This window comes from Sorex araneus, chromosome 3 (assembly GCF_027595985.1).
Source record: "Sorex araneus isolate mSorAra2 chromosome 3, mSorAra2.pri, whole genome shotgun sequence".
In the NCBI taxonomy this organism is placed as follows: domain Eukaryota; kingdom Metazoa; phylum Chordata; class Mammalia; order Eulipotyphla; family Soricidae; genus Sorex; species Sorex araneus.
The window spans coordinates 28,146,513-28,170,654 of NC_073304.1; the positions used below are offsets into that span (position 1 = coordinate 28,146,513).

A 24,142-nucleotide genomic window follows, 5' to 3' on the forward strand; every position below is an offset into this window, starting at 1 on the left:
GATGGTTTAGGGATCTCCTGTAGAAAAATAGATCCTCAGTAATATTAATAAAAGAATTCTCCATAGTGACCAGGTTCTGCCCAGCTCGTCCAGCAGAGAGGTGTTGGAGAATGAAGTCTGTGGACTGGGAATTTGAAAGGAGGAGTCAGCAGGCCTGGGGAGTCAGTCCACACCCCGGCCTCACCCTGGAATGAGGCGAACAGCGCCTGTGCCAGGAGCTTCCGGCATGCCGGCAGGCATCAGGAGGGGCTGGCATTTCCGTTTCCAGAGGACAGGTGGCTGGGGCATGGAGTGCCAGCTGGTAAGAGCATCCCCCGCTGCTGGGGTCAGTGCCAGAGCCGGGTGGTCTATTTACCGGCACTCATACCTGCTCAAAGACCCTCAGCTCTGGATGATTGCTTCAGTAATGCTTCTTTGAGAAAAAGATGGTGCATTACACTGTGTTCCGCCAGATCAGCCGCCAGGTGCTGCTGGGGCTGTGTGGAGAGGTGGCCCCACCTGGTTGGGAGCCAGACTTTGACCCTGGCCCTGTGACCTACGCTGTGTGAGCTGGGGTGCCTCAGCGCTATAACGGGAGCATCTGCGTGTGTGCGAATGGACCAGGTTCCTATTTCTGAGCCCTCGGAATAGGGCCTGGGCCCCCAGGGAGGGCTTCTGAGCCTTTTCCTGAGGTGACATCACTGTGCTGGCAGGGGCTCAGCTGTGGAAGCAGGGCTAGGGTGTGGACCAAAACTCGGCCGTGTGGTGGTGGTAGCAGGAACTCAGAGGGTCTGGGCCACATGTTTATTATTTTTATTTATTTTGTGTGTTTTGGGTCACACCCGGCTGTATTTGGAGCTTACTCCTGGCTCTGTGCTCAGGAATGAATCCTGGCGGGCTCTGGGGACCATATGTGGTTCGGGGATGAACTTGGGTGGGCCTCTAGACCACGTGTTTCAAGAGATCCCGGCCATCCACGGAGACAGAAGGCCATGATTCTGTGGTGGGATTATTGGAGGGTGGCGTCACGGGCAGGCTGGGGGAGGTTGAGAAAGCTTTGGGGAGGGATGTGATGACCAAAAAAAAAAAGTGAAATTAATATTAACCAGATTTGATGGCATCTGTCAGGAACAGAAGTCATTTAATCAGCGTACCTTGGCCAGAACCTGGCTTCCTTCCTTCTCCTGCAGCCTTTGGAGTAGGCTCCGGGCTCCAGAACTATCAACAACGGGGAGCTCCCAGTCCCTTTTGTTAGCTCCTGATGAAGCCTTACGTCTGTTGGAAGCTCTTGAGACTCTTCTATTTTCAGCTCCCCCCAGGCCAGAGAGAAAGGAAAGGCGAGAGGTCAAAGGACAGAAGCTGGGATAGCACAGAGGATGGAGGTGGAGGGGGTGGGGGCGGCATTGAAGGAATTAAGCAGAATCCTTGGCAACTGGCAGATTCCTCTGGTAAGATAAGTGGAACCCTCTGCAGGGTAATTATGAGGGAGCATAAATTCCCTAGACAGCCTGTCCCCTCGAGAGATATTGATGGCTGGAGGCATGCACTCTCCTCCACCATTAGTGGCTCCTGTCCCCCCCCCCCCACCCCCAGCATCCCTGCTGTCCCCCTCCTCGTCCTTTCAGTGGCTCTTCCTCTACTCAGTTGCCCTGGGGAGCCCCCCTCATTTGCAGACCACTGCCTGTGACTCAGTGGGGGCTCTTCTGCGTCTCTCTCATTTGTTTCTGGATTCTCCTCATGGCGGGAGATTGAGACAGTCCACCTCTGTTCCTGGCATCCCGAGGGAGGTGGTGCAAGAGAGCCAGCTCTTGTGGAGAAGGGTTTCCAGGCACAAAAGGGGGTCCCAGCTTAGCTGGCCTGATGGATGGGCAGGACCACCTGTACCCAACACTCTCTTCCCACTTTGGGGCCCCCCTTTCCTTTCCAAACCTGGGGACCTCTCAGGGAAGTCACTATTTGATTTGTTTGCTTCATGTGTGCTTCTTGAAGAGGAGACAGAGGGGCAGGCGGGATTCTTGCTAACTGGGATATGAGGAGGGCGGAGTACAGCCTGTCTGCTGTGTTTTGTTATTCAGTCCTGGCCCTGTACCTCAGTTTTTGACCAAATAAACAGGCCAGGACTCCCTTAAAAGTCCATTGCTTGATTATGTTCTTCTGGGGGATGGGGGTGGTCTCAACTTATCCATAGAACGACCTTAGCATACATTAGCCAAGCAAACGCTCCTTTGATGAGATTGGGTGTACTCAGGGTGGTATGGCCATAGATGCAAATGCTCCTTTGAGAGGGCGGAGAAGTTACCAGTAATTCCCATGGCACCATAGCAGGCACATCTTCTGCTCCCCACACATGAAGTTGTGTTGATCAAAGCTCTCTGCCGAGAGAACGTGCTAAATAGAAGCCTCTTTGGTGGTATGGCTTAGAGATTGGATCTGGGGTGCTGCCTGGCAGTCTTCCTTGCCCCTTAGTTTGTCTCTGCTCCTCTTCTCTATGTAGGTAAAGTCTCTCTGTTGGACACTTGGGTACCCAGGACCTGGAGGGTTTTAGAGACTTGCAGGTGGGGCCCAGGGACAATGTTCCAATCTCAACATAGTGCCAAGATTCAGTTCTGATTTCCACATCAGACTCTCAGGGACTCCCCCCGGCCCCTTCTTCCATGGGAGACAAAAAGAATCTCATCAGAACCACCCTGGGCTGGCACAGATGTGGACCTTTTCTGGAGAGTAAAGAGGTGGATGATGGAGGCAGGATGCTTTGGTGGGAGAGGTCTCAAGAGGGGCCCACCTAGATGGAGGGAGACAAAGAGACTGCTGCACCTCCCTCTTGGATCAAGAGGTCTCCAGGGGGAGCGTGATCACTCCCACTCCAATGGCCTGTCAGTCCATGGGAGACAATGACACCCTCTAATGACCCAACAGTCTCTCTAAAGTGAAAAAGGGCTTTCTAAGGAAGCTAGGGAAAAAAAATTAATTTTCAGAGATGAGTTTTGTTAGCTGTAGTTAACAGTAATTATTCAATAGGTTGGGTGAGCCAGTGCGTGTTTTCCTTATTATTAACTGTATTTATGGCTTTTTATTAAGCTCTTCCAAGCTGGGATAATTGTAAAACTCTGCTTGACTTCGGTGCCTCTCGGGTTTCCCTGTCTATTTTCTTTCATTCTAAGGGTGGAGTTGTTTCATTATCCAAGGCTTATGCTATAAACCAGGAGTTGGCAAACTCTTTCAGGAAAGGTCCGGATGGTGACTGTTTAAGATTTTGCAAGCCCTTGTGGTGTCTGTTGTAGTTACCTAACCCTTCCGTCCGAACTTGGAAGCTGTCACAAAAATGAAGGGATGAGTGGGTATGGCTGGCTTCTCCTGAAACCTTCTGAGGAGAAATTCGCCAGGTGCGGAAAGTGTTCACAGACTCCTGCCGCAAATAGTGGAGAACCCCTTCAGTGAGGCTCCTGATCATTGATGCTCTAATCATGCCCAGCCTCTATGTGGCTGGAAGAAAAAAAAAATAATTCCACTGCTCTGCCCGCTGATTTTTCTTGCTACAAAACAAAGGCTTGGCTCAGTCATATTGAGAGGCTGGAGAGATATAGCTCAGGTGGAAGACTGGCACATGCTCAGCATTCATGAGACCCTGGGTTCCATCCTGGGCAAAAAATGGGGAGAAATAATAGGACCTGATGCAAGGGTGAAGGAGACCATCCACGTAAAGAGCTAAGAACACCGGGCAGGTGTGTGTGCTTGACCAAAGGCAGCCATGTAGTGAGGACTGCTGCCGCCGCCCCCCTGGTCTTCTCTGGATGTGCTGCTTCCTCGTTTCTAGGAGACAAGGACTGATTTGTTCTTGTGCCTTTTGGAAGTCCAGACTTCCAGATTGTCCAGCTGTGTGTGTAGGGACTGGCTCCCTCCGAGTCTCAAGGTTGGGGGAAGATGGTGGTGGTGGGGGAAGAGCACCAGGAAAATTGGGGAGGGAAGAGGGGAGGGAAGGAAGGGGCGGGGTGAGCGTAAACTCATGAGGTGATTTCCGTCCCCTCACCTCCTCACACCTGGTTGTCAGGCTGGGAAGGAAAGTCAACTCCTATCAGCCCCCTGGGGGATCTGGGTGCCCTTGTGAATGACTCTGGGAAGTGGAGGTTATGAGAGCTGATGTAGGTTGTTTCTGGAAACACTGCAGATTTTGCTTTGGCTCTTCTTAGTTCTTCAGATTATATTTATGTTTTCTACTGGAGCTCTCTGGGGATGTGGTGACCAGCTCCTAGGCCCACCTGGCTTTGTTCTGGCCTTATTCAAAGGTATACACATTTCTTCCTTGAAGGTAGAAAAAGGCAGGCTGGAGACATTTTTCCATTGGATCCCTTGGAAGCTGGGGTGCCTGTCCACTTCATGGAAGGGCAAAGGAGCCCCAGGATTCCTTTGTTTGGCTCCACATCTTTTGGAAGGTGGCCTGGAGAGGGTCAGTCTGCAGGGCGGAGTGATTGCTGGTTGATGCTGACCATCTTTGACAGGAGGGCAGAGGCCTCCAAGCAAGGTCAGGACCACAAATCCCATCCCAGCAGGTGCATGATGGGGAGACAGCACCCTCTAGATGACCTTCAAGTTCTCATTGATTTCCCGTCAAGCTACGCATCTCCATCCCCGGTGCGTTCCTGCCCCGGTCCCTGCCCCTGCCCCTGCTCCGGGTCAGGGGCTGTGTGTGAACACTGGGTCAGCCTGCGGAGCGGAACCCGTAGGCTTGGCTCATTTCAATGGGTCTGTCTAGGGAAGTGGGGGTGCTGGGACCATCCTTTCCCACTGCGGGCACCTAGTGCCAACAGTGGTGCTGCTGGTGTCCTGAAGGTCTTTATACCTTTCTCCAGGTTTTAGCGCGAGTGGGTTGTACTTGGGGGACTCGAGCATGGGCATCAGTGGGCTGTTGACCTTGTGTCATGAGTGTGTTGGCTAGGGAGGACCAGAGGAAAGTTAAATGAGGGATTTGATTCTCATTCCCTGGGGGATGGGGGCAGGGTGGAGGGATTTCGGGGGGTGGGGGTTCCCCACGAACATTGACCTCCTTGCCTTTTGGAAGTCCAGACTTCCAGATTGTCCAGCTTGTCGGCTGCAGGTAGGTCTCTCTGATTCTGTGCTTCTGTGGCACTTGATCAACATCTCCCTGTGGCTGGGCCTCTGTCGGGAGCAGCGGACTGAGGGATGCAGGGCTTCCAGACAAGTGCTAAGAAGAACCCTGTTCTCGTGGAGTTCACCACTCAGTCTTGGTTTAGGGCCACACCCGGCAGTGCTCAGGGCTTACTTCTGGCTCTGCTCAGGGATAAGAGAAACGTGTGGTGTTGGGGATAGAACCTGTGTCAGCATGTGCAAGGCAAGTAAGTGTTCTACACACTGTACTATCACTCTGGTCCCCTACCACTTAGTCTCATAGAGGTAGTCAGTAGGCAATAAAAGAACTAAAAAGTTAGAACAATTATTTTTTGGGGGGTGGCATGTTTTTTAGGCCATACCTGATAGTGCTCAGATATTACTCCTGCATGGGATCACATGCAGCTCTGGATATAGACTCAGGGTCTGCTGCTTGCAAGGCAAGTACTATATCTCTCCTTGTACTATATCTCCAGCCCTTAAAGTGTTATAAACTGGGATATAATGGACATAAAATATATTGTGTATATGGTGAAATGATTCCCATAATAGTCTTATGAACATTAATCACCTCCTATCGGAATTTTGAAGATCGACTCTCTTAGCAACTTTCTAATATATATTTCAGTGTTATGAACTAGAAACCTTTGCTGGGCATATTTTCAACATTTTTGAAAGCAGTATAGAAACAAACAAAACACAATAAGAGAAAGGGCTAATGCTGGCCACCCTAGACAGGAAGAAGTCTTCCTGGAGGAGATCCCAGTCTTGAGATGGTCTGGGAGGGGTGTGTGACAGGAAGCTGGAGTGGTCTGTGGTGGGAGAAGCTAGGTGGGACAAAGATTCTTCAGCCCCACCCCTGCTGACTGTCATTGGTTGCTGGACCAGCAGCTGAAAGCTACTGTGTTCTGGGGACAAAAGGGATGCTATGAGGATAGGTCCAGTGCAGGCCAGGGCCAGGGGCTGACCAAGTAGGAAGGGGTTTGGGTTTTGTTCTGAATGCAGAGGAAACCAGAAGAAGGATTTCAGGAGGAGAGAATCATGGCCTGGTGCCATGACCCTTATTACTAGTATTTTATTCCCCCCTTCTCCAGGTGGTAGTTGTGATAATTGGTGTTATATCATAGGTTGTGCTGCTCACATACGCCTTTGGAACACATACTTCAGACTATGTGTACACTGTCACTATCACTGTCATCCTGTTGCTCATTGATTTGCTTGAGCGGGCACCAGTAACGTCTCCACCATGAGACTTGTTACTGTTTTTGGCATATTGAATATGCCACAGGTAGCTTGCCAGGCTCTGCCGTGCAGGCAGGATTCTCTTGGTAGCTCTCTGAGAGGGGCGGAGGAATCAAACCCAGGTCGGCCATCTGGGGGGGGAGCCACACTTGGATTTATTCCTTGTTCTGTACTAAGGAATCACTTCCCTGGTGTGCTCAGGGGACCATATGGGATACTGGGGATTGAGCTCGGGATGGCTGTGTGAAAGACAAATACCTCACCTGTTGTACCATTTCTCCAGCTTCAAGGGTGATCTCTATTTGATTTTAATTTCCCCCCTCCTTTTCCTTTTGTTGTTGCCCCTTCGGCATGGTTATTGCAATGACACAGGGCCTCACATGTGGCCATGGTGCTCATACTCTTGGTGGCAGTCCTCACTGGTCCCAGTGTAACATGTTATCTAGCATGTTTGCACTTGGTTTGGTTGGGCTGTGCTGGAGGAGATTTAACTCTTGAGGCATCAGATCCCTAAAGGCAAGGCAGTACTCCCACTGAGTTCCTCGTGGGACCCTTGGTCTCCATTGAAAAAAGGGACCATGGAGTGTGAACTCATTGGGCCACATTCTTTGTGTCTTTAGCCACAGTTCCTTAGCTAGGGAAGGTGGCTTGGAGGTCCATATATTCCTGTAGCAGAGATTAGGTCTGAGGATGTGTTTGCCCAAGAATTGTCTAATCAATGGGCTCTCACACTCGGGGAATAATGCACAGTCCCAGCTCAGAGCTAGGGTTCCATGAACCAGGGAAATGAGCCCTTTCTCAACTGAGTTTCTAGTGTGTGTGTGTGTGTGTGTGTGTGTGTGTGTGTGTTTCTGGGTATGCTTCACCCTGGATGAGGAAGTTTTTTCCCCCCTCCACTTTTCAAAATTGGTTGCATCCTACACATTCTTTTGCCTCAGGAGGAGAGATTTATTTGTCACGCTGGGATGTCCTTTGTCAGGCAAACCTTGGATTTGAGAAAAGCTTTAGCTCTTCCTTTCTGAGCATCCTCCTTTTCATTCTTTTCTCCTCTCCCCTTGCACACCACCACCCCATTATTAACAGGAAGGAATCATGACTGCTCCTGCCTCCAGTTCCTGTCCTTGGCAGCCCCTTGGCTTCAACCTCGAGTTGTGGATGGCATCACAACACCCAGTGGCAGCTCAGAAATCATGCCCAGGCTTCATAGAAATTTTGTCTTGCTTAGGCAGCTTTGCATAATAAGTCCCTGAAAAGTCTTCCCCAGAGGAGATGGAGGGGAAGGGATTTATTGGGATAAGTGGGTCTAAACAAATGATGGGAGCTTCAGGGTTCCAGTGCTCTGTTCCACTTGGCTTTATAAGATTATGCTACCGGGGTCCCCTAGATCCCCTTCCTGTGATGTTCTGAAGGGTCACCAGCAGGGCTGTCTTTCTTAAGGAGGTCAGGAGCTTCTGAGGTGTGGTATTAGGGATGAAAACTTTTGGCCAACCATTCATTCTGCTTTTTAGGCAGGGCCAAGATGTAGGAAACATTTTCTTTCTTTCTTTCTTTCTTTCTTTCTTTCTTTCTTTCTTTCTCTTCTTTCTTTCTTTCTTTCTTTCTTTCTTTCTTTCTTTCTTTCTTTCTTTCTTTCTTTCTTTCTTTCTTTCTTTCTTTCTTTCTTTTTCTTCCCTCCCTTCTTCCTTCCTTCCTTCCTTCCTTCCTTCCTTCCTTCCTTCCTTCCTTCCTTCCTTCCTTCCTTCCTTCCTTCCTTCCTTCCTTCCTTCCTTCCTTCCTTCCTTCCTTCCTTTTTCTTTCTTTCTTTCTTTCTTTCTTTCTTTCTTTCTTTCTTTCTTTCTTTCTTTCTTTCTTTCTTTCTTTCTTTTTTTTCTTTCTTTCTTTCTTTTTCTTCCTTCCCTCCCTCCCTCCCTCCCTCCCTCCCTCCCTCCCTCCCTCCCTCCCTCCCTCCCTCCCTCCCTCCCTCTCTCCTTTCTTTCTTTCTTTCTTTCTTTCTTTCTTTCTTTCTTTCTTTCTTTCTTTCTTTCTTTCTTTCTTTCTTTCTTTCTTTCTTTCTTTCTTTCTTTCTTTCTTTCTTTCTTTCTTTCTCTCTCTCTCTCTCTCTCTCTTTCTTTCTTTCTTTCTTTCTTTCTTTCTTTCTTTCTTTCTTTCTTTCTTTCTTTTTCTTTCCTTCTTTCTTTTTCTTTCCTTCTTTCCTTCTTTCTTTATGGTTTGTTTGTGGGCCATGCCTCGTGGTGCTCAGGGTTTACTCTTGGCTTTATGCTCAGGTATCACTCCTGCTAGGCTCAGGGGACCTTATGTGTAGTCAGGACTAAAACTTGGGTCTGCTGCTTGCAAGGAAAGCACCCTCTCCTCTGAACTATCTCTCCAGCCCTGGGAAATGTTTTCTCACAAGAACAAAAGCAGTGGAATTCAAACCAGCTCAGTGGCTTTTGCAGGTCTGTCAGTAAAACATGGCAGAAGAGTGTCTCCATGCTCCTTGATTATGCCCTACTTCCGCATGGTGGGGCTCTGTCCATCGGTGTGTCTGTACATCTCCATATCACCAGGGGAGTGTGGAAAACATATGTCTGGGTTCCAAGCCAGAATCAGGGTCTTTGTGCCAACCCTCATCCCACCTCCACTGTGCCCCTCTTGATTCTTACCAAGACCGAAGTTTGAGATCTGCTGCTCTAGACTGTGAGGGGGTGGGTGTCAGTGGCAGGCCTGAGAAGGGCCAAGGGGCAGTTTCTTCAGCAGCTCAGAACTGACCCACAGGGTGAGTGGGTGTGATGCCAGCACACACGGACACTCTGTGGGCTTCTTGTCAACTTCTGAGAAGGGAAGTACACAGAATGACATGAGTATCATCGAGGGATATTAAAGTGTTGCTGGCAAAAATTCAGTAGGAGTTGAACTTGTAACAACCATGTTACAGTCACATACATGGGTCACATACACTGAGAAAGTTAGGGTGTCGAAAGCTTGTGCCAATGGTGGAATTCTCCCATCAGTTTGCAGAGGGTAGCAGGGATTTTCCATCCAGTGGTTCCTATTTGGCACTTTGTTTTCACAACCCTAGCTCTGTGCTTGGTATCGTGGAGAGACACAGACTCGTAACTGCTGCCTTGAAGATGCTTGTAATCTAGCTGGGTGAGAGACACGAGGGAGATGACAGAGTCAGTCCAGACATGAATGAGACAGTTTGGGATCTCAGAGAAGGCAAGGGTGTCATGATTGGCAGGCTTCCTGGAGGAGGATGTTGGCCAGCTGTGTGAACCCCATAAGACCCAACATGTAAAGACACAGGCCAGGTGGGAGGAGAGGCCTGAGTAGTCTTTTTAATTTTTGTTTTCTAAAACATTAGTTAGGCATGTGGTATTCCAATACCAATCCTCCCATCATTACACCTTTATCCCACCGTTGTCTCCAATTTACCTCACCACCCCTTAAGCCTGCCCCCTCAATAATTTATTTTATACTGCTGGTTATCAATGATTTGCTAACAGAATGAAAAAAAATGTTTCCTTGTAAGAAAGTTATTGATACAGGTTGTTAGAACAAGAAAGGTGTTGTTACAGGTTAAGCCTTCTATGTTTATGTCTTGTTAATTGAGATTGGTTGTCTTCTACGTTACTTCACATCCAATCTGGTGTGCTACTGCTGGTTTATTAGTACTGTAGAGTCTGAGATGTTGCTTCAGGAAGTCCAACATTTTTAGTGGGGTGATACAGCTGGGATTTTTAACTGGGTGATGGCTTTGGGGTGTGTGCATGACTGCTGGGGCTTCCGGAAGTCTGCATAGAGCCTTTTGTTGTGTCTCAGGAGTGAAATATGCAGGGTGGCCAGAGGAGGACACATCCTTGATCCATCCAGTCATTCACCCCAACACAGCATGGTCTTTGTGGAGCAGATCAACTTTTATCGGGGACAGACTTCTACCAGGATTGTGGTGCAAGAGTGACTTTGCTCAGCGTGAGGTCTAGCTTTGGCTCCCATTAAAAAAAAATTGTTTGAAACTTTTTTTAATTGAATAATTTTGAGATATACCCTTACAAAGCTTTTCATGATCGGATTTCAGTCATACAGTGTTCCAACACCCACCCCTACACCAGTGTACATTTCCCAGCACCAGTGTCCCTAGGTTCCCTCTCATCACCCCCAACCTCCCACCCCTGCTGCCTGTCTCTATGGCAGGTTCTTTTCTTCTCTCTCTCTCTCTCTCTCTCTCTCTCTCTCTCTCTCTCTCTTCCCCCCCTTTGGGCATTGTGGTTTGCAGTATTGATATTGAAAGGTTATCAAGAATATTCTTTTACTTACTTTTAACCCTCAGAGATTGTCCAGCGTGATCATTCCTAGCTATTATTGTCATACTAGTCTCTTTTCTATCTTACCTACCCTCTGCCCCCCACACACTTGTACTTGTGGTTAGTTCCAACCACTGACCAATCCTTTTTTCCCTGGTCATGGATATTAGTCTTATACTATGTATATTTTTATACACTACAAATAAATGCAGTCATTCTTCTCCTTCTGACTCATTTCACTAAGCATGATATTCTCCATGTCCATCCATTTATAGGCAAATTTCATTACTTCATTTTTCCTGACAGCTGCATAGTATTCCATTGGGTAGATGTGACATAGTTTCTTTATCCATTTCTCTGTTCTTGGGCACTCAGATTATTTCTGGCTATGGTGAATAGTGCTGCAATGAACATAGGCGAGCGGATGGTATTTCTGCTGTGTGTTTTTTGTCTCCCAGGGTATATTCCCAGAAATGGTATTACTGAGTCAAATGCGCACCCTTTTGTCTGGGGATGCAGGCTGGGGTGGGTCTCTGAGACACCAAGCTGCTGTGGAATCTGCCTGATCCTAGCATCCTTATTTCGTTCAGTCCATCCCCCATCTCTGTCTCCCCAGGTTTTGCCAATCCAGCGGAGAAATCTGGGCACCACCCAGAGCTGTCTTGGCTCCAATACTGAAACTCTGGGAAAGGCTGACAGCAGAGTTTCATGGTGGGAGATTTCTTTTTGTCAGGATAGGAAAGAGAGAAGCTCTGAGGATGGCAGGTGATCTCTGCAGGAAGCCAGTAGCCGGGCGAGGACAGAATGAGAGGGGTGAGAGATGATCGCTCCATTATTCTCAAGATTTTGTTAGACAGCCACACAGTCTAAACTACCTTGAATGCCATGCCCTGTGGAGCCTGTGCATGAGCGCTTGCCTCCAAACTTCAGGGCATTGGGAGATGAGAGTTTGTCTTTCAGCAAAGACTTACTGGGCACTATGGTACGTTGTGTTCTGTACTGAAGGTAAATCAGTATCAGGGCCAGGTTGCCTGGGTTGCCTGGCTTTATGGGCATGAGGTGCTGTTCACACAGAAGTGAATGTGAATTGTGTCTCTTGGAAGGGTGAAGCTGTGTCCAGGGACCGGTAGATGTGGTCCCTGTCCCTGGGATTTACAGTCTAGGAGAGGAGCCATGTAAAGCATTGGCTTGGGTTGATGTGACCCTATGAATAGCATCATTATGGTTGGAAGATGGATGTCGAGGGTCTGGCATCTCTCTCACCCCTCCCATCGTACTAATCTGTTTTAAATATTCCAAAGAACTGTCTGGATCAGGTGGGGAAGATATTGTAGACTGGATGGCTCAAACAACAAATATTTTTGCTGCTTGTAGTTCTGGAGACAGAAATCTGAGCTCTGGCTTTGTTGTTAGTAGACAAAGGATCCTGTCCTTTAGCTATAGATTTTTTTTTTGTGTGTGTGTGTGTGTTTGTTTGTTTTTGTTTTGGGGACGTACTGGCTGTGCTCAGGCATTAATGCTGGCTCTGCACTCAGAAATCACTCCTGGTGGGCTTGGGGTACCATATGGGTTGCTAGAAATTGCGCTCAGGTTGGCTATGTGCAAGACCTTACCTGTTGTGGTTACTCTGGGCCTCATTATAGCTGTGTAATTAAGGAGGTGGATAAGGGGCAGGGAGGGAGAGGGGAAGAGATATATATATATATATTTTTTTTTTTTTTTAAGGGAGAGGGCTTGGGCTATACCCAGTGGTGCTCAGGGGTTAATTCTGGCTCTGTGCTCATGAGTGATACCTGGAGGTGCTTGAGGGTCACATGTGGTTCTGGGGATCAAACCATGGTCAGCAGCATGCAAGGCTAATCTTTAACCTCCTGTGCTTTCTCTCTGGTCCTAATTTCTTAGTTCTTATTGTAGTTTAAATAGCATGGTACAATAGCATTAAGGTTTATGGTTTTTATGTAGAAAGTTACTGCACCTTCATCACTGCCTTGAGTTTTGGGGCTTAATCTGTCTATATCACATCCATCCATTGTGGATGGGGGTTACTCCCAGCTGTTGGTCATGCAAGGCAAGTGTCCTGTCCCCTATCTCCCCCCCTAGAAATTCTTGCAAGTATACTCATTCTATTCTGAGGGCCTAGGACTCCCCAGTGTCTCCTCTGCAAGTCCTGCCCTGCAGGGCACTGTTCTTAGGGGGACACCTTTAGCCCACCCTCACAGGCTTAAGGGTGGTATTAGGACTGGGGTAACTTTGAGGGCCTTGCCAGGCTCTGCCCCTGCTTGCAGGCTATGCCACAAAGCTTTCTAGTGGCTGAGTTAAACTTGTTAGCATGCAACTAGGAGGAAGTGAATACATGGGTGTAGATGCCTATTCATGTATGTTTGTGGGCAGTTAGTGGATGTAGGGGCAGCTGTCAGAGACAGCAGGAAATCCAGGTGCCCACAGAGACGAAGTGGGCTACTGGAGGGGGGTGTGGGGGGTGGAGTGGCCTGCAATCCTGCCACAGGCCAGGGCTCCCCTTGATCTCTGCTTATCTCTGTTTCCTGCACAAATCACAGGCAAGGGCCAAGGTCCTGTTTTGACAGCCAAAGGGGACTTGGGGCACAGCAGGCAGTGAGGAGGAGGGACAGGAGTTCAGGGCCAGATGGGTGAGGGCAGGGGAGTGTCAGGGACACCTCACTAGCGGGGAGAAGTGGTCAGGGCGACGCTCTCAGCTTCTGAGGGGAGGCTCTGGGGGAGGGAAAGGCATCTGGAAGGACATGGGGGGAGGGAGTTTGAAGCCCAGCAGGTCATATCTGTGCTGGGGATGTCCCAGGACTGCAGGCCAGGACAGAGCGGGTCCTCTGGTGGTCTCAGTTGGATGACCGGACCTGGGCCTTAGCTTCAATTGGTGAAGGCAGAACCTTATGGAGAGGGAGAGAAGAGAGAAGCACAGATTAGCCTTGGAAACTGCACTTAAGTCAGTTGGAGCCTCATCTCCCGTACCCCCACCCCCACCCCGGAATCTGTTTTTCCAATAGGCTCAAGGAGGGACATCAGAAATCTATGGGAATGTGTTGGATGACTGCCTCGTCTCAGACAGGATCCATCCCAACGGGTGATCTCCCCAGGGCCTTCCCCAGCAGGAACAAAGCCCTGTTCCTGTCTCCCTCTCAAACTGGGTAGCTGGAGCCACTGCACGTGGCACCAGCGGGGCTCCCCTGGCAGAGAACCTGGCAATCCGTTCTCCTTGCCTTTCTGGCTTCTGGTTGCAGCTTGAGGAGCCTGGAGTTGGTTTTGATGAGAACATCATTCTGTTCTTCTAGTTTCTTTGAGCCCAGGACATCTGTCATCCTGTGGTCACGTAACCTTCTTGCTTTGGGAAACAGGTAGTGGCTGAGGCCAGGTTATGCCTGCCCCAACCTGGGACTTGCTGATCACCACACCACAAAATGAGTCATTCATTGCCAGGCTCCCTCTGTCCCTGCACTTTAATGCAAATATCACCCTCCCCTCCTCTCAATGTGGAAATTTTTCTCCCTCCCTCCCTCCCTCCCTCCCTCCCTCCCTCCCTCCCTCCCTCCCTCCCTCCCTCCCTCCCTCCCTCCCTCCTTCCTTCCCTCCCTCCCTCCCCTTATCTTCCTTCCTTCCTTCCTTCCTTCCTTCCTTCCTTCCTTCCTTCCTTCCTTCCTTCCTTCCTTCCTTCCTTCCTTCCTTCCTTCCTTCCTTCCTTCCTTCCTTCCTTCCTTCCTTCCTTCCTTCCTTCCTTCCTTCCCCCCTCCTTCCCTCCCTCCTCTCTCATTCCCTTCTTTCCTCCCTTTCTCTGTTTGAAATTGCTTTTCCTGGCTTAGGGAGACCTGGCCATTGCTTTTCTTTCAAAGTGGAAAGCAAATCATATGAAGCTTTTGGTGAACGAACTTTAGGAGAAGTGCTGCTGGAATGCAGCAAAGAGGTGGAGATCTCTTCTCTGCCCCCCACCAGCGCACCCCCCTCCCCACCCTGTACACACACACCTTGAAAAAGACTTGAAACGTTGGTTTCTGAATTGCTGCCCAGGACTGTTCTGTTTAAAAGCGACTTTCCCGGATAACATGGTAGGGATGGTGTCGGGTGCCCAACATACAGCCTCAGCCTTTCATGCGTGTGCCAACCCACACTCCGTCCTGTCTGTTTATGGAGGAGACGGCTTGTTCACACAAAGATTTTAAAAATGCTTTAAAAATACACAGTCCTCGGCAGGCCAGTTCCTAATAACACTGCATATGATGGAGGTATGGAAGATGAAATGAATTTTTATTCAGAGTGTCACTTTGTTTAACTTTTTTGTTCCATTTGGCATGGATTTGACCAACCTCCCTTCTCCGTAGCAGTCGCTTTCCTATTCAAGCTCACTCTTTGGAACTGAAACTATTCATGGGGCGTTGGGAGCACACTGCGAAGAGTTGGATTTGAAATCCTACTAGGCATATCTTTGGTATTAACTTTCAGAGATTTGGGGGATTTGTTTTGGCCCTGTGGTGCTCAGGGCTTACTCCTGGCTCTATTCTGAGGCATCACTCCTGGGGATGGGGGTGTCGGGAGATGCAGAGCTGGGATTTGAACCCGGGTCAGCTGTGTGCAAGGTGATAGCCCTACTCATATCCATGGTAGTATGGATTCAGCCCTGAATTTGTTTTAAGAACGGAAACTCCCTTCTCTCTACTCATTGAGCTGTGGTGCAGTGTGTAAATTCTTCCCTTCCCCTCCCCTCTTCTCTCCTCTCCCCTCCTCTTCTTCCCCTCTTCCCCTGCCCTCTCTCCTCCCCTCAATCCCTCCCTTCCTTTCCCTTCCCCTCCTCTCCTCCCTCCCCTCCTCCCTCCTATTCCTCTCCTTTCCTATCCTCCTCTTCTCTGCCCTCCTCTCCCCTTCTCTTCCTGCCACTTGTCCCCAAACTTGGTTTTAGGGATTCACTTTAAATAAAATTTCTTTTTTTTCTTTTTTTTTAATTTGTTTTTTTTGGGGGGGTCACACACACAAAAATGCTCAGGGGTCACTCCTGGCTCTGCACTCAGGAATTACCCCTGGCAATGCTCAGGGGACCATATGGGATGCTGGGACTCGAACCCGGGTCAGCTGCATGCAAGACAAATGCCCTACCCGCTGTGCTATCACTCTAGCCCCTAAATAAAATTTCTTTAAAAAATTTTTTTTGGTGTTTGGGCCACACCTGGCTGTACTCAGAGGTTACTCCTGGATCTGTGCTCAGGCATCACTCTTGTCAGGGCCCGGGGGACCGTAAAGATGCTGGGGATCACTTCCAGGTTGACCCTGTACAAGGCCAATGCCCTACCTGCTGTAACTATCACTCTGGCCCTCTCAATAGAATTTCTGGGCTTGAAATAGTAACATCTTGTAGGTTCTCAAAAGGTGGTGGAAAACCATATTACCTTCCACCCCCATCCCCCCGAATTGAACATTTCTGTCATGCACACTTTTTCTTTTTCATTAGTTTCTCTTTTGGGGAACACACCTGGTGGTACTCAGGAGCTATACCTGGCTCTGTGCTTGGTGATTGCTCCTGGGGGTGCTCAGGGCACCCTGCGGTGCCAGGAGGGAGCCTGGAGCTCCCGCCTGCAAAGCTGCACTCAGTCCCCCAAGTGCTCTCTGGCTCCTCCTGCACAATCCTGTCACTTGTCAGCATGCTGTGGCCAGCCCTTGTCCTGTGCAGGGAAGCCGGAGTGTCCAAAGCATGCAGGACAGGCCGCGTGCCGGGCTGCAGGGCTGAGCTGCTCCAGAGAGTTCTGTGAGGCTGTTCTGCACCCCCCCACCCCCCTGCAGACAAGGCATAGGAGCTGGCCGGCATGCCCACGAGGGCTGGGAAGGGAATGTTTCTTTCCCGTGATTCATCTCACAGTCCTTGTTACCAACTTTGATCACACCAGCTTAGATGCAGTTCTGTTTTATAGCATTTTAATGGCTTCCGTTCCCCCTCCCCAATTTATTTCCAGCTGTGTGACTATTGCTATTTGATTACAACTTGGTTTTGTGACTGCCAGGACACTTTCTGAGCGCGTTTGCCTGGCAGTGAGACAGATGCTGCTCCGAGGTGGAGAAGAAGCAAAGGACATTTTTAGGTTTAGGAGGGATATCAACAGTTTCCAAAGGATACCTCAGAAGCTTTGATAGAAACAGAAATTGCTATAAACTCTGGTAGATGCTAACGCTTGACTCAAAAAAAAAAAAAGGGGATAGAAAGATCCATTAAAAGCATTGTTTTCTTTATTTTCTAAATATTTTGATTAATAACATTACTGTTATTATTGTTATAATTATTACTTTTGTTTTTGGGCTACTCCTGGCATTGCCTGGGGTCACTCCTGGTAGTACTTGAAGACAGGTTTATCTGTAGCAGTTATGTGACATTTGTGTTTTTGAGAGCCATTGACTAACCTCCACATGACTATTTGTTAAAAATTTGAGCTCATGGACTTTTTTTTTTAATAAGAAGTTTAGTTTTTTTTTAATTAATTTTTTTTAATTGAATCACCGCAATATACAGTTACAAAGCTTTCATGATTGAGTTTCAGTAATAAACATGATCGAACACCCATCCCTCCACCAGTGCACATTTTCTACCACCAATGCCCTCAGTTTCCCCTCCGGCCACCCCACCCCCATCCCACCTCCTGCCTCTGTGGCAGGCACCTTCCTTCTTACTCTCTCTCTACTTTTGGGACTTCGCTCATGGACTATTATTATTACTATCGCTTTACATTTGATCAGTTATATCAATGTCATATTTTGGCCTTTGAAAAGGACATCTTAAAATTAGTAACATTACCATATATCCAAATGCCAAAGACCCAGGAACATCAAATTTACTGTGCTTAATCAACTCATCCCTCCAGCCAACCAGAAAGGGCATTCTGTGTGTGTTTAGAAAGCCAGGGATTAGATTATTTTGAGTTCAAAATTCAACTCTTATTATTTAAATGGTTATTTGTTCTTCATCAGAAAGATATTTTTTGTGAAGTTGATGTGTTTGTTTTCAATTGCTGCATGTTCCCCGAACTCCTTCCTCATGTGATAGTTCTACTTTTGGGGGGCAGGGATGGGGGATGCGGTGACAAGGACCTTCAGGAATGCTCTGGGGGTTGTGTGGTGCTAGGCATTGAACCAGAGTTTGACCAAACAGAGCAACCACCTGATTAATTTAACTTCTGTGTTCTCTCTTCGACTCCCCAATAGCCCTATGCTTACAAGAGGTCTCGTTTGTCCTTCTGGTCTGGATATGGGGCCTGTCTCTTCATTCACTGTCCCTTCAACAGCAGCCTCTGTGCTAGTGGTCTGGGTCAACCCTAGGGAGTGGTTCGCGGATGTTTCTAAGAGGGCTTTAGAAGCCCGATGCCTCATGGGTCCCACTCAGAAGGTTACATGAAGCTCTACCTGCATCCTGGAGCGGGAACTCACATTTCCCAGAGCAGGGACTAGAGTTACTTTTGCCACTGGTTGTCCTGGGGGACCTATACTCGTGATTCAGGGGCTCGGCCAGGTCCTGGTAGACTCCGTGATGCAAGGGGAACGTATTCAGGACCTGACGGACATTTGGATGCTTCCCCTGGGCCAGTCTCTTAGTCCTCATCTGCCTTGGTCTTCATCACCTCAGCTCTTCCCTGGGTGGTGGGTGGGGGCCATCCATTTCCCTCCCCATGCTTTTGCTTCTTGTTGGCCTTATTCCTTCTCTCCATGTGTTCTGGCAGGCTGGGGGACCAGTTCTACAAGGAAGCCATTGAACACTGCCGGAGCTACAACTCGAGGCTGTGTGCCGAGCGCAGTGTGCGCCTGCCCTTCCTGGACTCACAAACTGGCGTGGCCCAGAACAACTGCTACATATGGATGGAGAAGAGGCACCGGGGCCCAGGTGAGCTTGCCACCCGGGGATGGGTATGTACTTGGGCTTCCGGGTGACTGGGAGGACCAGAGAGAGTTTGTAATTCACCCAGCCTGGGTGTGGTTGAGATAGGGTTGGAGTGCGGGAGGTAGGGGGGATACCTAAGCCACGAAAAGCAGGGTTGGAGTGATAGTACAGTGGGTAGGGTGCTTGCCTTGCACACAGATGGGGTTTGATCCCTGAGGAATGATCCAATAGGGCAGAGCAAGGAGGAAGCCCTGCGTACCACCAGGGATGGCTATCCCAAACAATACAAACTTCACATAAAGTTTAACGATTTTTCAGCTCCTGGCAGGTGCTCCAAAACTCACCAGAGGATGGTGTAGGGTCTTGAAGTCCCATGTATTTTTATCTCCTGGCCTCAGCAATTGTCTAAAATGCATATCTTAGCAGATGATCTAAAGGCCAATCTTGTTTCATTTACACACACTTGCCTCCTCTCCACTTTCTTTCCTGACTCCAGGTTATTTTGAAGCAAATTCAAGGTGCATATTATTTCATCTGTTGATGTCTGAATATCTCTAAATTCAAGAACTTAAAAAAAATAGCTTCCAGTTAACAATAACTTTAATAACCTCAAGTATTTAGTGAATATTTCCTCTGTGGTTCAAATCAGCAATCCTATATTGCAATTGGTTGATGTGTCTAAAATTTCTTCATACTTTTAAGTCTCTCTCTGTGTCTCTCTCTCCTTCTTACCCTCCCTCCCTCCCCTGCCATGTTATTAGTGGAAGAAACTGGGTTGTTGGCACTGTAGGGTTTCCTAGACTCTGGGTTTTCTGATTGCACCCCATGGTGTTGTGCCTGTGAATTGGTAGTTAAGTCTGGGGACTTGAGCAGATTCAGGTTCAATTTTTTTGGGCAAGAACAATTCCTAAGTGGTGGTGTGCTTTCTTCCAGAGGCTTCTGTATGTCTTGTTTTTACATGTTAGCAGCCCCTGATGGTAATTGCCTGGATCCTTTATTCCATTAAGGATAGCAAAAAGGTGATGTTCAATTCAAGACCATCATTATTTCTTCATTTATTAGCTCTAAAACTTCTATAAAGAGAAACATCTCCTCATTAAAATTTTGATTATTGTGAGGTACAGTTCATATGTGAAAGGCAGGATAAATGCCTTTCTTTATTTACCAGTTTTCAAAATAATGAGTTGTTTCCCTAGTATTTTTCAAGGAAGATCAATAAAGTTATTTTTGCCTCCCAGAACCATTATGCATTCACATCATTTTTTTTACAATGGGTTAAAATTGGATGCATTTTTAACCCATTGTAACTGTTATTCTGTTTGAAGCTTCATTTGTCCTAACACCTAGTATTGGTGTTTTAAAAAAACAAGCCCAGTAGTTTCTGGTAGCGTTCATGCTTTCTGAATATTAGGTCACCAATTTCAGGTTCATCTTGTGTGCTTCCTGTCCAGGATCAGTGAGTTCTATAAATACTCAGTTTCTGGGGCCAGAGAGATTTATACAGGGGTTAAGGCCGTTGCCTTGCATCTCTCTGACCCTGGTTTGAATCCCTGATATGATCCTCTGAGAACCACCAGAGGTCGCTCCTGAGACCCAGCAGGTCAGGCCCTTCTCTCACCCTATCCCTTTATGTGCAGAAACAACCCTTGCCATAAAATAACCCCAAAAAAACAAAAAAACAAATCCTATTTCTGTTTTGAGGGCATGGTATTGGCAATCTTGAGCTGGTGCTCTGTGCTCTGGACTGGCCTTCATTATGGATCTTTCACATAGACAGAAGAAAATTTCTTTTCTTTTTTGTTTTTGTTTTTGCTTTTGTTTCTTGGGTCAGACCCGGGCTGAGGGGCTCACCCTGGCCCAAAGCTCAGGGGACTGTGTGATTCTGAGGATTGATCCCAGCCTCCCAGAGCATGCACTTGGCTTATTGACCTTTCTCGTTGGCCCTAGACATTTTCTTTTTAAGATAAAATATAATATGAAATTATACTGATATCTTCTCATTCAATTCAGTTTTACATAGTTCTTATTTAATCATTTTCGATTCTCTATTTCTTTTTATTTCCATACCAAACAACTCCTGGCTCTTAATAATGCTGACATAATTACTTACTTGCTTCATTCCACTATATACACATAACAGTATCGGAATAACAATGAGATTACCAACAATAAGATTACTGTAAGCCAATTTAAGATGTTCGCTCTCTCTTTCTGCAATTCTTTTTTGTCCTTAAGAGATTTCCTGTTAAGGATGTGGAGTCAAGTCACTGTGTGTTAAGATCATGTGACATAGTTCCTCTGTGTGATTGTTCTCACAACTCAGTTAACACGCTTGGATTTAGACATTTTGCTTTCACTTATTAGATATTGCTTTATAAAAAGATCATAGTTTCTTTCTTTCTATTTTAAATTTACTTTCTATTTGGAAATAATGGTAGAGCCTGCGTAAGTTGCCTGCATAGCAAAGGACGAACCCTCATACTCTTCAGAAAACTTCCATGAATGAACACAACTTGTATAACTGTAGTATGACAGTCACAACACCCCCACCCTCCTAAATGAGCATTGATACAGTAGGTTTAGTGCCATTTTATTAAATATGTAGACTTGCACAACCACTACTGAGATTAAAATACAAAAATATTCTCATTACCCCAAGATCTGTCTCGCCTGCACCAACCCTTTTCCGTCATACTCTTCTCTCTCAAAGCATCATTGTCATCTCCTATTTGAGAGTTTACTCGTCCTTCCCAATGATGCCTCATTGGAGGCTCTTTCAGGGTCAGGGGAATGAGACCCAGAAATATAGACCTTGCTGCCTATATTGAATATTAAATCAGCTTTACAATTTGTTTTGGAGGGGTCATACTCCGCGTTGTTTAGAACATCATTCCTGGTATGATGTTCTAAAGTGCTTGGGGGTCACTCCCAGCAGTGCTTGGGAGAACCATGTGGTGCCAGGGACCAAGCCTGCAACTTATGCATGCAAGGCATGTGCTCCAGCCTTTGAATTCTCTCTTTAGCCTGTGTGTTATCATTTATTTATTTTTTTGCTTGCACCATCAAGTATAATTTAGACAACACAAGTGTCTTAAATTTACTAATTTTTACTCTTTTTAAGGCTTATTCTTGCTGATATTCCAAGATTGGCGCTGGCCAGCAGCTATAGAAAGATTGGAAACTGCTGTCTTGGTTGTAAAGTCGGTTCATGGGCCTGTATGCAGGACAGCTAAATAAAGGCCACAGGTCTAAACAGGTTGAAGAACATTATTTTATTTTATTAAATTATTCTGGTTTTGGGGATACACCTGGTGGTGCTCAGGGTTTGCACTCAGGAATTACTCCTGGGTTTGGGGAACCATATGAGGTGCCAGGGATTGAACCTGGGTTAGCCACGTGCAAGGCAAGCTCCCCACTGGTTATATTTTGACTCCATCCCAGAAACACTCTTTTAAAGTATGAATAATTCTGTTCATTTTTCATCTTAGGGGGTAGGGTTTGGGTTTGTGAGGCCACACCTGACAGTGCTGGGACCTATTCTTGGTTCTGTGCTAATGGGTGCTCAAGATGGGACCATCTGTGGTGTTGGGGTTCATGTAGGGGCTGACCATGCAGGCAAACCCTTATGCTGTCTCTCTGACCCCTGGCTTCTCAGATCTTTCGGCGAGAAATTTAAATTGTTTTCCCTTGTAAATATGGTGCCATTTATCTCTCACTGCTTTGTAGATTTTTTCTTAGTCTTTAGCTTTTCCAAAATTCGATTTTGAGATGTCAGAGTCATTTTTGTGGGTTTCTATGTATTGATCCTTTTTGGAGTACATCCAGCCTCTTTAAACTGTAGGCTTAGAGATTTTGATAAATTTGTAAAAAATTCAGATGTTTTCTCTCTATCTATATTTTCAACTCCATTATTTTTTCTTTCTTCTTCTCATTCATATCTACAACATCTTTCCAGGGCCATAAATTTCAAGTAAGCTTTTTCTTAAACAAACTGAAACCCTTACTAAAATATAACAAAATGAATATCTTAATATGTACAACTTATATATTTAACACATATTTTTACATATCCCTGTACAGTCATCACCATCATAACAAAATGAAGAATCCCTGGATCCCAAAGTCCTTGTACCCCATGTAATCCTCTTGCATCCTTCCCCCTGTATCCTTTCCACCTTTTATCCCTCCTCCAGGCTATGACTTACTTGATTTCTATACTAGAATCCTGCAACATGTATTCTGTTTTTTTTTTTAAGGGTTTTTTTGTTTTACTTTGGGGGGTGTCATCCACTTGATCATGCTCAGGGGTTACTCCTAGCTCTGTGCTCAGGAATTACTCCTGGTGGTGTTCAGGGGACCATGTGAGATGCCTGGGATTGAACTGGAGTTGACTGTGTTGTACAAGGCAAGGGCCTTCCCCACTGTACTATCATTCTGGCCCCATCCTCTGTTTTATTTTTTTATTTTTTGCCCACCCATGACTCATTGGGAGGATTCTCCTGGTGGTGCTGGGGCACTGTGTAGTGTCAGGGACCAAACTGGGCCTCCCACAGGCAAAGTATGCATTCCAGTACTTTGAGCTATCTCTCCAGCTTCATATGCTTCCTCTGAAATAGTATGTGTGTCTGACCTCTTTCACTTAGCATCAGTATTTAGAAATCATCTTTGTTCTAGCACTGTAGCACTGTCATCCTGTTGTTCATCGATTTGCTCGAGTGAGCACCAGTAACGTCTCCATTGTGAGACTTGTTGTTACTGTTTTTGGCATATGGAATATGCTAGGGGTAGCTTGCCAGGGTCTGTCATGTGGGCGGGATACTCTTGGTAGCTTGCCGGGCTCTCCGAGAGGGGCAGAGGAATCAAATCTGGGTCGACCTCGTGCAAGGCAAACACCCTACCCACTGTATAGTAATTCATTTTTGTTCTTTAGTTTAGTTTTGTTTTTGGTAAGCACCATGTATACTCAGGGCTTACTCTGGGATCACTCTTCACAGGGCTTGGAGACCATATGTGCTGTTGGGGTAATGAACCTAGGTCTCTGGGTGTAAGGCAAGCATCTTACATGCTGTACTGTCCTGGAAGTGCCGCCCCCCGCCCCCCAGGCAGCCCTGACAGAGGTGACGCCTCCCTCCCTCCCTCTCCTATCTCTCTGGTTCTCACTCCTTATTTTGTGTGCGTTCCTTGCCTTCTCTTTGCTACTTTTACAATGACTGGGGTCACACATGTCCTTGGTAGTGGTGCCCGCGGTGGAGGCACACATCTAGATTAATGCTTGCACACTTGGCTGCTGTGCTTGTAGGGGGCTGCATGCTTTGGCAGTTGTGTTTCTCCCACATCCTGGTTTATTACTCACCTGGGACCACTATGGTTTTCATACCTGAGCTTCCTAGGCTTACATTCATCTTTAATTATGATGCCCCTCGTCCTACCCCGGACACACACATTTTCAGGTGCCTACACCCACCTGACTGTGATGTCTGGAGATCACACAGTCTGTGGTACTGCTCATTTAGACGAGCATTTATTAATCTTTTTCTGACTCTGGCCCCCTTTAGACCTTGTTTTCTTCTGGTGGCCCCTCTATCCTATAGGTTGGCCTCCCCGCAGTGTACTGTGGCAGTTTTCACCTGTAGACCCG

General features: G+C 47.2%; 1 protein-coding gene across 4 annotated transcripts in view; it reads left to right on the forward strand.

The window, feature by feature from the left end:
• Positions 1-24,142, forward strand: part of DPF3 (double PHD fingers 3) — a 295,548-nt gene that overhangs the window by 107,016 nt on the left and 164,390 nt on the right. For all 4 annotated transcript variants that reach the window (XM_055130025.1, XM_012933613.2, XM_055130027.1 and 1 more), the window contains exon 2: positions 18,347-18,507. In XM_055130025.1, the coding sequence (XP_054986000.1) occupies positions 18,347-18,507 (161 nt within the window). The remainder of the gene's footprint in view (positions 1-18,346; positions 18,508-24,142) is intronic.